We start from the raw sequence: 14101 nt of genomic DNA on the forward strand, positions 1-14101 counted from the left end.
TGACTGCCAGATACACCTTAGACAGAAATCATACCATCTTCGTCATAAAGAGAAGACCTACAAAATAAAAAGGCCTCATATAAAAAATGGAAACTAGGTCAGATCACAAAGGATGAATATAGGCAAATAACACAGGAATGCAGAGGCAAGATTAGAAAGGCAAAGGCACAAAAAGAGCTCAAACTAGCTATGGGAATAAAGGGAAACAAGAAGACTTTTTATCAATACATTAGAAGCAAGAGGAAGACCAAAGACAGGGTAGGCCCACTGCTCAGTGAGGAGGGGAAAACAGTAACGGGAGACTTGGAAATGGCAGAGATGCTTAATGACTTCTTTGTTTCGGTCTTCACTGAGAAGTCTGAAGGAATGTCTAATATAGTGAATGCTTACGGGAAGAGGGTAGGTTTAGAAGATAAAATAAAAAAAGAGCAAGTAAAAAATCACTTAGAAAAGTTAGATGCCTGCAAGTCACCAGGGCCTGATGAAATGCATCCTAGAATACTCAAGGAGTTAATAGAGGAGGTATCTGAGCCTCTAGCTATTATCTTTGGGAAATCATGGGAGACGGGGGAGATTCCAGAAGACTGGAAGGGGGCAAATATAGTGCCCATCTATAAAAAGGGAAATAAAAACAACCCAGGAAACTACAGACCAGTTAGTTTAACTTCTGTGCCAGGGAAGATAATGGAGCAGATAATTAAAGAAATCATCTGCAAACACTTGGAAGGTGGTAAGGTGATAGGGAATAGCCAGCATGGATTTGTAAAGAACAAATCGTGTCAAACTAATCTGATAACATTCTTTGATAGGATAACGAGCCTTGTGGATAAGGGAGAAGCGGTGGATGTGATATACCTAGACTTTAGTAAGGCATTTGATACGGTCTCGCATGATATTCTTATAGATAAACTAGGAAAGTACAATTTAGATGGGGCTACTATAAAGTGGGTGCATAACTGGCTGGATAACCGTACTCAGAGAGTAGTTATTAATGGCTCCCCATCCTGCTGGAAAGGTATAACAAGTGGGGTTCCGCAGGGGTCTGTTTTGGGACCGGCTCTGTTCCATATCTTCACCAACGATTTAGATGTTGGCATAGAAAGTACACTTATTAAGTTTGCGGACAATACCAAACTGGGAGGGATTGCAACTGCTTTGGAGGACAGGGTCAAAATTCAAAATTCAAAACGATCTGGACAAATTGGAGAAATGGTCTGAGGTAAACAGGATGAAGTTCAATAAAGATAAATGCAAAGTGCTCCACTTAGGAAGGAACAATCAGTTTCACACATACAGAATGGGAGGAGACTGTCTAGGAAGGAGTATGGCAGAAAGAGATCTAGGGGTCATAGTAGACCACAAGCTTAATATGAGTCAACAGTGTGATACTGTTGCAAAAAAAGCAAATGTGATTCTGGGATGCATTAACAGGTTTTTTGTAAACAAGACACGAGAAGTCATTCTTCCGCTTTACTCTGCACTGGTTAGGCCTCAACTGGAGTATTGTGTCCAGTTCTGGGCACCGCATTTCAAGAAAGATGTGGAGAAACTGGAGAGGGTCCAGAGAAGAGCAACAAGAATGATTAAAGGTCTTGAGAACATGACCTATGAAGGAAGGCTGAAGGAATTGGGTTTGTTTAGTTTGGAAAAGAGAAGACTGAGAGGGGACATGACAGCAGTTTTCAGGTATCTAAAAGGGTGTCATCAGGAGGAGGGAGAAAACTTGTTCACCTTAGCCTCCAATGATAGAACAAGAAGCAATGGGCTTAAACTGCAGCAAGGGAGATTTAGGTTGGACATTAGGAAAAAGTTCCTAACTGTCAGGGTAGTTAAACACTGGAATAGATTGCCTAGGGAAGTTGTGGAATCTCCATCTCTGGAGATATTTAAGAGTAGGTTAGATAAATGTCTATCCGGGATGGTCTAGACAGTATTTGGTCCTGCCATGAGGGCAGGGGACTGGACTCGATGACCTCTCGAGGTCCCTTCCAGTCTATGAGTCTATGAGAGAGTAACCAAAAGTAACTGTGACTGGATAAGTAGCAGGATCAACATTTTTAGGACCTGACTACTCCTTTAAACATTTCCACTTGGAAGTACAACAGTGCCTAGTGAAATGCTTTCTGGATTTCAAAATAAACTTTCCAACCTCTGTTGAGACCAGAGATGGAATTCTATGCAGCCTATGAATGACTAGATTGTAAAGAGAATTTAGCCAAACCCCTAAAGCAGATGCATAAGAAGTCTCATAAATGGCATTATGAAAGTGCATGAAGCCATCAGTCCTATCACTCTCAACAGATGCTTACTGGGAAGTTGTGATACAACTGCCTTTCGTAGAATCAGCCTTGAACCAGACAAGCAGGGATCCTTCTGGAATCCAAAGGAGCTCCTATGAATTGTTGCATTTGAGCTAGACTTAATCCAGACTTTTCTAAATATATCCTCAGCCCAAAAGGGCTGAAGAAGCAGCATGTTATCTTGCTGATGTGACTCAAACCTGCTCTGACAGAATTCTTATGAGCCACTTGTCCAAATAAGGATACATCTGTGATCCTCAACAACAAAGGCAGACAGCCACAACTACTCGAATCACTAGGGTGAGGAGCAGAAGGCTTTGGAGCCTCCTCATCATGAGGCATCATCTGAGGTCAGTGGAATCAAGAGGTTGACAAATATTCCTCCATTAAATGGACTTTGAGCCTACAAGTTCCGTTGCCTCTAGCTTGGGAAGTAAAACCCCAAACAGATGTAGAGTTATAGTGTGTACATGCCTCTCACAGACACCAAAAGGTAGCATTAGAACCTAAATTGACAAAAGAGAGAAGTGGAGGTCACATAGCAACCCCTGATGACAGAAAAAAGAACAGAGGGATGATAAGGAAGCCGGGCCTTTTACCCATACTGCTGTATTTCAAGGAAGTCTGGGATACGCATGCCCCTTAGTTTTGTTTCTACTGAAATGATTCAATGGCTTGTAAGACAAAGCAAGGCACTCCTAACAATGGGTATCTGCACAAGTAATTTCAAAAGGAGACCTTTCTGCTATGAAATTGTTTTTCCCCACTGGCAAAAGCTTAGTAGGGGGCTCAGCCCAGAAGCTTTTTGTGAATGTTCATATGAATCTTTTATCAGAATCTAAACAGAATGATTGAAATTAGACATGGGAAAATCTCTCTCCCACCCAGTGCAGGACTATTCCTACAGTACATATTCCAGTGCCTTATTCTATATATTTTTAAATAGCTCAAGTACTGAGGCTTCATTCAGACCACCTTGGGAGACTATACCACAGACTAACAAACCACACCACCAGGCTATTTCCCTTGACATTCAAGATTTCTTTTTTACTTTAATCTCATAGTCCCTAACTATGCCCCTTGAAGAACATCAAATAATTTTTCTCCCTTTTTGGCTTCAAATATCTGTAACAGTTATATTCTCTTCATAATCATGGGTTAGTTAGCCAAGCTATACATGTTTAGTTCTTTTAATATTCCTTCATTAATCATTCTGGTCCAGCTCCTTAATAATTTTTGTTGCTCTTCGCTCATTTCTCTCCAATCTATCAACTCTATATCATTTTGGTAATGTTATGCTCAGAGTGTCTATTACTGCCTTGTTCCTCTGTGTACACAGCCCCAAAAGTACATGGGATATTCTTCCTGCCACATCATGTTTGTAAACTCATTTAATTTACTTAATAAACCAAGTTCTCAATTTAACCTAAAGGGTTTACCCTTGTTACATTGCTTGAGAAGGCAGACAAATAATGGAGACTGGACTTTTCTACTTTCAGCTCAACTATAAAAAATAATCACTAACTGAAAAATTTAATTCCGAGTATTTTCATTAAATTCTTAATGCTCTTTACACAAAAAGGAGTTTAAATTCTTAGCATCATGCAAAAAAAAATTCTTGCAGTATTGTAATATCTGTAGTTAGAAAAGGAAGATATTTAAGATCATCTAACATTTCCCTTACAAGTGAAGGATTGTTCCCTACATTATGGGTCAGATGCTCAGATGGTGTAATCAGTGCAGCTTCACTGATTTCAGTTGAGCTACATCAATTCACATGGACTGAGAATCTGGTCCTATATTTTCTAATCTGACAATCACATGTTCTTTAGATGTAGGGTTGCCAACTTTCAACTTGCACAAACCTGAACACCCTTGCCCCACCCCTCCTCCAAGGCCCTGCCTCCCTTTTCCCATGTCTAATTTCAAATCATAATGTAGGGTGCAGGAGGGAGCTCCAGGCTGAAGCAGGGGGTTGGGGAGTGGGGATGGAGGGTGAGGGCTCCGGATGGGGGTGTGGGCTTTGGTATGGAGCCAGGGATGAGGGATTTGAGGTGAAGCACGGTGCTCCAGGCTGTGGCTGAGGGGGCTCCGGGCTGGGGCAGGGGCGCGGGGCGTGAGTGCTCTGGGGATGAGGGATTTGGGGGGTACAAGTGGGTGCTCCGGGCTGGGATCAAGGGGTTTGGAGGGCGGAAGCAGGATCAGGGCAGTGGGTTGGGGGTGTGTGTGTGTGTGTGTGTGTGTGTGTGTGTGTGTGTGTGTGTGTGTGTGTGTGTGTGTGTGTGTGTGTGTGTGTGTGTGTGTGTACAGACTCTGAGGATGAGGGGTTTGGAGTGCAGGAGGCGGCTCTCAGTTTGGGGGGGGCTCAGGGCTGGAGCAGGGGCTTGGGGTGCAGGCTTACCTCGGGTGGCTCCCAGTCAGCAGCACAGCAGAGTTCAGGCAGGTCCCTGCCTGTCCTGGCTCGGCGCTGCATCATGGAAGTGGCCAACAGGTACAGAACTGGCTTCTGGGTTGGGGAGCCAGGAGGCTCTGAGCACTGCTCTCGCCCGCAGGCCTCCTCCCCCCCCGCAGCTCCCACTGGCCGCAGTTCCTGGCCAATGAGAGTGCGGAGCCAGTGCGCGGAGCCCTGTGGCCCCGACAGCCTCAGAGCCAGACTTGCTGGCTATGCCAGCACAGGAAGGGACTAGCCTGTCTCAGCCCCGCAGCACCGCTGACTGGACTTTTAACCGCCCAGTCAGAGATGCTGACCAGACCCATCAGGGTCCCTTTTTGACCAGGTGTTCGGGTCAAAAACCGGACACCTGGCAACCCTATTTAGATGCCTCCGTGCCTAGAATCCTGAATCCACCAGAAATCAAAAAGAATTTGAGTTCTAGGAAAAGCAGAGTCACCAAATCTCATCTCTCCTTGGATCTATAGTACCTATGTCTAGCCTTGAGTTTAACAGATTCTGTTTACTCAACTAATTTGTGACCAGAAACTCTGACTTTTTTGACTCATGATGATCTCATTCCGTCTTCAACCATTTCAAAAGAAGATCAAATTGGAGAAAAATTACACATACTTTTCGGTTTTAGAATGGTCAGTGGATAAATCATGCTTTCCTCTCTATGCTCTGGAATTAATGAGAGTAGTTCTATGAAAACCTGCAGTAAAATGAATTTAGCTTACTTTTTAATTTTAAATTAAAACTGGGTTTTAAATATTCAAATCAGCAAAGAACACAAGATAAAACTTCTACAGCAAAAGATGACTAAAAGATTAATACCTCTAGCTAATTAAGTGTATCTGTAGACTTCAATATTAAATTTTGAAGACCTCACAAATGAAAGTTTAATTTTTTTTTAAAAACAAAGTCAAATATAATCAGACCAGAGAAGGACTTGAAACCACCTGTTTCTTTGTTATTTAAGTAAATAACTGCCTGCTGTGCAGCTTGGTTTATTTGGAGCATCAGAGCAGCTTTAGAAAACAATAACTAAACTATATTTGCTCATTACATTTTTTATTTCCCTTTTATGTATGTAAGTAAAGACTATTCCAGCTCAGTCTAATAAACATCTAAAGCCCTACCTATTCTGTGCAGCATTTCAGCTATGCCAGAACACATCACTCTATTTTCTGAATTGCTTTTTAATATATACACTGTATCCCCTCATCACTGTAGATGGTAAAATCTTTGGGGCAAAGACCCTGCTTGTTATTTAGCATGGAGGGTTTAACTGTTTTTCAGGGCCATATACAATTTTTAGTGTTATACCCTGATTAAGAAATAAATACATTAATAAATAAAATAATAATAATAATAATAATAATGCAGAATACCTTTTGGCACAGGACATGGAGCAGAATCGCTTTGACCGTAGGAACTTATTAGCATATCCCATTTTTCCACAAAACTCACACTTCAGGAGATCATTTTCCATTTCATCTAGCCCCTCTAAAGAAAGGAGTGACACACATAAGAAATCAGTTTGAACAATTTAAATATGATGCCATTTAATTTCTCATCTCTTAAGGAGGCACAAAGTAAAATTCAAATATCAATATCAACACATTTAACTGAATGCCTTTAGAAAGGTAAACAGACAATTGATGCCAAACCAGTAGATTATACAAATCATTGTTTGACCAGAGTGAAGTGTTACTTAATTTATCTAATGAATTTAGCCTCTCTTGTTTTGTTTCCTTTCATGAGCAGATAATGTCCTCAAATTTAATCAAGCTTTTTTCCCCCTTCTATGAACTGATCATAAACAGTTCACTGTGAGCATTTGACAATCCATATTCAAAATTCAAGCTCTGTCGCATAGCTGTAATATGTCATATTGTTACCAAGTACTATTTCTCTTCCCTGAATGGATGAGAATAACTCTTATAATCAGGAGCAGGATTGAGGAAGCCACTGAAGCACTGAATCTAATCTATGGAACAGATAGCAATTTAAGAAGAGAATAAGCCTACAGGAAGGGAATTATTATTATTAAGTTATTTTTCTTTTTAAGCCACACAGGTCATGCCCAAGCCAGGATTCCTAAAAATATTAGGCTATTGTCAGATGTATTGCCTATGTTTAGTTTATTTTTTCTTTTCAGATTGCATAATGTAGTGACATATGTGATCAAATCTTTGTCAGGCTCATTTGATTGTCTTTGTGCTCTGACAAGTGGTTTGGGGAAGCCTGTTCTCTCCTGAATTAAGCAGTGTTCCCATCTTATATAAAATATACTTCATTTGCTGTTTTAATAATAATATTACTTCGCATATTTTATCATCACCATAGTTATTAATGCACATTGATCAACACATTCAGATCATTATACGTGAATGCGTGGTCCTAGTTACAAAGGGAGTGGTCAGAGCTGCTGAAAATTTAAACATTTTTCAGTACTATACTTTGATTAATTTCAACAGCAAATTTTCCAATTTACTGACACACAAGAAAACTTCAGGCACAGAAATTATCCTTCATTATCCTTTAACTCCCCAAAATATTATAAAAGAAATCAGACTTTAAATTGTGCCTGGAAAGTTAACAAATCCAGGTTATGCTGGAACCAGGAGGGAAGCAAATTCCAAAGATGAGAACCTGTCATGCTTTAGACACTATTAGGTTGACCTAGCTACTGCCTCTTAAGGGGGTGGGTTTACTTCAGTGATGAAAAAATCCCATCCATTGCTGTACCAAGTGTCTACACTATAGTGCTGCTGCAAATGTGCTGCTGTAGCCCTTGTAATGCAGACACACCTAATGATGTAGTGACATCTGCCTGCTTTTGCAGCATTGGAAACAGCTTTTAGAGGTGCAATCTGCTCCATTCATCTCAGTGGTATCCCGCAGCTTCTGGTCTCCACAGGCAGCGAGGGACCCCGTGAGCTGCAGGTGGCAGGGATATCCCACAGCCCCCAGCTGCTGCAGGAGGCTCCTAGCCCCTGCACAGCTGCCCCGCTTCAGGCACTATGAGGACCCACAGATCCCCAATTTGTCCAGGATATTTTTAGTAAAATCACGGACAGGTCACAGCTTCCATTAATTTTTCTCTTTTGCCCGTGATCTTTTACTAAAAATATCTGTGACAAAATCTTAGCCTTACTTATTGTTAGTATGCCAAGATCGCTAGTGTGTTCTACGAAAAATGAAACAGACAGTATTCAGTGTAACTACCAAATTTAAGATGACTTGCTAATTACTCCACTGAAACTGCAAACACTCTAAAGCGTACACCAAAAGAAAGTAAAAGCCCATAATATTTTTAAAATATCTCACATGAAGTAAAAAATTAGTAATTACTAATGAGTCAGATAATTGCCATCTTGATAGTCTAACACAGGGGTCGGCAACCTTTCAGAAGTGGTGTGCTGAGTCTTCATTTATTCACTCTAATTTAAGGTCTCATATGCCAGTAATACATTTTAAGGTTTTTAGAATGGCTCTTTCTATAAGTCTATAATATATAACTAAACTATTGTTGTACGTAAAGTAAATAAGGTTTTTAAAATATTTAAGAAGCTTCCTTTAAAATTAAATTAAAATGTAGAGCCCCCCGGACCGGTGGTCAGGCCCCGGGCATCGTGAGTGCCACTGAAAATCAGCTTGCATGCCGCCTTCGGCACACGTGCCCTAGGTTGCCCACCCCTGGTCTAACAGCTTAATATAAATCAAGAAGTAGAGCTCTCCACACACAAACATGATGTAGGAGATTTACAAAGCTGTTACAAGGTAAGTTTTGTCATTTATTTTGTCTAGAAGGGTATTGTATATAGTATTGTTAAATTAACAAAAAAAGTCACAAGTAACAGAACTTACCACATATAACAACTATGAAAGCCTCCTGCCTCTCTTACGATGGCCAATCAGTAAAATGGCAGCTCTCACTGAGAGCTATTGGCACCATTCACAATTATGAAGACAATTAAACAGTGATAGATCTTTCTAAAAGCTTTTGTAAAATATTCTGTCACTTATCTTTTCCTTTACCATACTCCATATCCCTTAACTGTTAAGGGACATGCAAGCCAAGGAGTTATGTCACTTTCTCAGGGAAAAAGACTGGGCTCTGAAGAATCTTGCCTACATATGACACAGAAAGGCCAGGGGCTCAAATCTAATTGTTGTACACCTTATAGAGTACAGAATGTTTCACTGATGACTACCAAATAGCTGAACATGGTGAAATGTGTGTGTTTTTTAATTTTTATTTTTAAAATATGTAGGAACTGTAATTTAAAAACAGCATTGAAAGAATGTTAAGGTTTCAAAGTGAAGTCCTCAAACATCAGGAAATTACTAAGTTAAGGCTGTCCTTGAAAAATGCAAAAAGGTTTTGGAGGACTTATGAGCTGTATCAGCAATTGTGATCTCTCAAACTAAAATCAGAAAACCCTGGACTGGAAGCTTAAAATTAATTTTGTATTTAATTTTTAGCTACCATCTCACGTGTTTTGATTTACAATAGGACTTCAAGCTACTATATCTCATTTCAATAAAGTGTTTCCAAGATAAATAAGTTATCGATGTGGGCCTGTTCCAATGTGTTACTGAAATTAAACTACTAAGATGAGAATTTACATGCAATTGGAATCTCAAGGCATCTGGCCCCAAATATCATTTGAGCTGTGACCTGAATCTCAGGTTTAAATAAAAATCTAATAGTGATTACATTTTCTATTATGTCACCATCAACAAATATTCCTCTTAGCTTCAGAACTGTTAGAAACACTATGCTTTTTCCCTCCCCAAACACCTGCAATTCTCCTCCCTTAAGCAATGGCAAACCATGATAATAAAAACAATTCTAATTGCTAGAGAGGTCTCAGATGCACTTATGAGGAAAGATTAGAAAAAGATGCACATATGGCACAGCTTGGCTAACTAACAACTCATTTGGGGCAAGGGAGAGGACAAAGTAACAATATATGGATATTTGAAGGACAGAAAGGAATTATGGTACAAGGAGGTATAAACTAGAAGCTGAGCTGGAAAATTAAGAAAATCATAGGCTGAGTACCAAAAACAACTTCCTGACAGTGTCAGCTGTATTAGACTGTGGAAGAGACTCCCCCAGAGGAGATGGTGGAATTTGGAACTTGAAAATTAGACTGAAAATATATTAGAAAATGCAAGGCAGAGAATAATACACCATTGACTGGGGCCTGGACTAGGAGGTCTAAATCTCTTCTCTCTATATCATTTATGATGCTTTCCATACTAGGGCATGAATACAGAATGTTGATGAACTGGAGAGGGTTCACAGAAGAGCGACAAGATTGGTTAAAGGATTGGAAAACATGCCTCAGTGACAAACTAAATAGACTCAACACCTGGAATCTAATAAAGAGGAGCAATTCCTGGACAGTATCCATGTGGAGACAGCTGACGTAGCTGTCCCAGTTCACAGGACTACTGACACACCAGTGGAGGAGGAGATGGCTCAGGGTGTATCTGACACACCAGTGGAGGAGGAGATGGCTCAGGATGGACACTGGCAGCTGGTTACTTTTGGCAGCAGGCAGTGCTCCACCCCTACTGCGAACCCTCCTGCTGTGGTAATAGATAACCGTTATGCTCTTCTTGATACAGGAGAGAAGGAATCACCCTCAACAGTTAAGGAGGGGAAGCCTCGTAACCCTAAGGCTGGGAGGTCTGCTGCCACCACTGATAATAAGAAACGTAGGGTAGTGGTGGTTGGAGACTCTCTGCTGAGGGGGACGGAGACACCCATCTGTCGCCCTGACCGTTCATCCCGGGAGGTATGCTGCCTGCCAGGGGCCCATATCCGAGATGTTACAGAGGCATTGTCGAGGATTATCCGGCCTTCTGACTACTACCCCATGCTACTCATTCATGTGGACACAAATGATACTGTGAGGTGTGACACTGAGCAGATCAAGAGTGACTATAGGGCTCTGGGAGTACGGGTGAAGGAGTTTGGAGCGCAGGTGGTATTCTCTTCGATTCTTCCTGTCGAAGGTAGGGGCCCGGGCAGAGACAGATGCATCGTGGAGGTGAATGCCTGGCTGCGAAGATGGTGTCGCCAGGAGGGCTTTGGTTTCCTCGACCACGGGATGCTATTCGAGGAAGGACTGCTAGGCACAGATGGCGTTCACCTTTCGAGAAGGGGAAAGGCCTTATTTGCTCACAGACTGGCTAACCTAGTAAGGAGAGTTTTAAACTAGGTTCGACGGGGACAGGTGAGCAAACCCCACAGGTAAGTGGGGAACAAGACCTGGGAGATGGGTTGGAAACAGGAGGGAGCATGGGCTATAATGGCAGATAGAAAGGAGGGTCAGGGCAAAGCTGGGAGGCAAGATCAAATCAGTATCTTAGATGCCTATATACAAATGCAAGAAGTATGGGTAATAAACAGGAAGAACTGGAAGTGCTAATAAATAAATACAACTATGACATTGTTGGCATTACTGAAACTTGGTGGGATAATACACACGACTGGAATGTTGGTGTGGATGGGTATGGTTTGCTCAGGAAGGATAGACAGGGGAAAAAGGGAGGAGGTGTTGCCTTATATATTAAAAATGTACACACTTGGACTGAGGTGGAGATGGACGTAGGAGATGGAAGTGTTGAGAGTCTCTGGGTTAGGCTAAAAGGGTTAAAAAACACAGGTGATGTCGTGCTGGGAGTCTACTACAGGCCACCTAATCAGGTGGAAGAGGTGGTGAGGCTTTTTTCAAACAACTAACAAAATCATCCAAAGCCCAAGATTTGGTGGTGATGAGGGACTTCAACTATCCAGATATATGTTGGGAAAATAACACAGCGGGGCACAGACTATCCAATAAGTTCCTGGACTGCATTGCAGACAACTTTTTATTTCAGAAAGTTGAAAAAGCTACTAGGGGGGAAGCTGTTCTAGATTTGATTTTAACAAATAGGGAGGAACTTGTTGAGAATTTGAAAGTAGAAGGAAGCTTGGGTGAAAGTGATCATGAAATCATACAGTTTGCAATTCTAAGGAAGGGTAGAAGGGAGTACAGCAAAATAGAGACAATGGATTTCAGGAAGGCGGATTTTGGTAAGCACAGAGAGCTAATAGGTACGGTTCCATGGGAATCAAAACTGAGGGGAAAAACAACTGAGGAGAGTTGGCAGTTTTTCAAAGGGACGCTATTAAGGGCCCAAAAGCAAGCTATTCCAATGGTTAGGAAAGATAGAAAATGTGGCAAAAGACCACCTTGGCTTAACCACGAGATCTTGCATGACCTACAAAATAAAAAGGCGTCATATAAAAAATGGAAACTAGGTCAGATCACAAAGGACGAATATAGGCAAATAACACAGGAATGCAGAGGCAAGATTAGAAAGGCAAAGGCACAAAAAGAGCTCAAACTAGCTATGGGAATAAAGGGAAACAAGAAGACTTTTTATCAATACATTAGAAGCAAGAGGAAGACCAAGAACAGGGTAGGCCCACTGCTCAGTGAGGAGGGGGAAACAGTAACGGGAGACTTGGAAATGGCAGAGATGCTTAATGACTTCTTTGTTTCGGTCTTCACTGAGAAGTCTGAAGGAATGTCTAGTATAGTGAATGCTTACAGGGAAGAGGGTAGGTTTAGAAGATAAAATAAAAAAAGAGCAAGTAAAAAATCACTTAGAAAAGTTAGATGCCTGCAAGTCACCAGGGCCTGATGAAATGCATCCTAGAATACTCAAAGAGTTAATAGAGGAGGTATCTGAGCCTCTAGCTATTATCTTTGGGAAATCATGGGAGACGGGGGAGATTCCAGAAGACTGGAAGGGGGCAAATATAGTGCCCATCTATAAAAAGGGAAATAAAAACAACCCAGGAAACTACAGACCAGTTAGTTTAACTTCTGTGCCAGGGAAGATAATGGAGCAGATAATTAAAGAAATCATCTGCAAACACTTGGAAGGTGGTAAGGTGATAGGGAATAGCCAGCATGGATTTGTAAAGAACAAATCGTGTCAAACTAATCTGATAACATTCTTTGATAGGATAACGAGCCTTGTGGATAAGGGAGAAGCGGTGGATGTGATATACCTAGACTTTAGTAAGGCATTTGATACGGTCTCGCATGATATTCTTATAGATAAACTAGGAAAGTACAATTTAGATGGGGCTACTATAAAGTGGGTGCATAACTGGCTGGATAACCGTACTCAGAGAGTAGTTATTAATGGCTCCCCATCCTGCTGGAAAGGTATAACAAGTGGGGTTCCGCAGGGGTCTGTTTTGGGACCGGCTCTGTTCAATATCTTCATCAACGATTTAGATGTTGGCATAGAAAGTACACTTATTAAGTTTGCGGACGATACCAAACTGGGAGGGATTGCAACTGCTTTGGAGGACAGGGTCAAAATTCAATATGATCTGGACAAATTGGAGAAATGGTCTGAGGTAAACAGGATGAAGTTCAATAAAGATAAATGCAAAGTGCTCCACTTAGGAAGGAACAATCAGTTTCACACATACAGAATGGGAAGAGACTGTCTAGGAAGGAGTATGGCAGAAAGAGATCTAGGGGTCATAGTGGACCACAAGCTTAATATGAGTCAACAGTGTGATACTGTTGCAAAAAAAGCAAATGTGATTCTGGGATGCATTAACAGGTGTGTTGTAAACAAGACACGAGAAGTCATTCTTCTGCTTTACTCTGTGCTGGTTAGGCCTCAGCTGGAGTATTGTGTCTAGTTCTGGGCACTGCATTTCAAGAAAGATGTGGAGAAACTGGAGAGGGTCCAGAGAAGAGCAACAAGAATGATTAAAGGTCTTGAGAACATGACCTATGAAGGAAGGCTGAAGGAATTGGGTTTGTTTAGTTTGGAAAAGAGAAGACTGAGAGGGGACGCAATAGCAGTTTTCAGGTATCTAAAAGGGTGTCATCAGGAGGAGGGAGAAAACTTGTTCACCTTAGCCTCCAATGATAGAACAAGAAGCAATGGGCTTAAAACTGCAGCAAGGGAGATTTAGGTTGGACATTAGGAAAAAGTTCCTAACTGTCAGGGTAGTTAAACACTGGAATAGATTGCCTAGGGAAGTTGTGGAATCTCCATCTCTGGAGATATTTAAGAGTAGGTTAGATAAATGTCTATTAGGGATGGTCTAGACAATATTTGGTCCTGCCATGAGGGCAGGGGACTGGACCCGATGACCTCTCGAGGTCCCTTCCAGTCCTAGAGTCTGAGTCTGAGTCTGAGGCTCAAGGCTGACTTAATCACAGGCTACAAATACCTGTCATGGGCAATAAATATTTGATAATGGGATCCTCAGTGTAGCAGACATATGTGTAACAGGATCCAGTGGCGGGAAGTTGAAGCTATA

General features: G+C 41.4%; 1 protein-coding gene across 4 annotated transcripts in view; it reads right to left on the reverse strand.

Moving 5' to 3' along the window:
* Positions 1–14101, reverse strand: part of PHC3 (polyhomeotic homolog 3) — an 89983-nt gene that overhangs the window by 10553 nt on the left and 65329 nt on the right. For all 4 annotated transcript variants that reach the window (XR_007776021.1, XR_007776022.1, XM_050965835.1 and 1 more), the window contains exon 12: positions 6126–6240. Coding sequence is in view for 2 of the 4 variants with exons in the window: in XM_050965835.1 (XP_050821792.1) it covers positions 6126–6240 (115 nt within the window). In the remaining 2 variants the exon portion in view is untranslated. The remainder of the gene's footprint in view (positions 1–6125; positions 6241–14101) is intronic.

This window comes from Gopherus flavomarginatus, chromosome 8, assembly GCF_025201925.1.
Source record: "Gopherus flavomarginatus isolate rGopFla2 chromosome 8, rGopFla2.mat.asm, whole genome shotgun sequence".
Lineage (NCBI taxonomy): Eukaryota > Metazoa > Chordata > Testudines > Testudinidae > Gopherus > Gopherus flavomarginatus.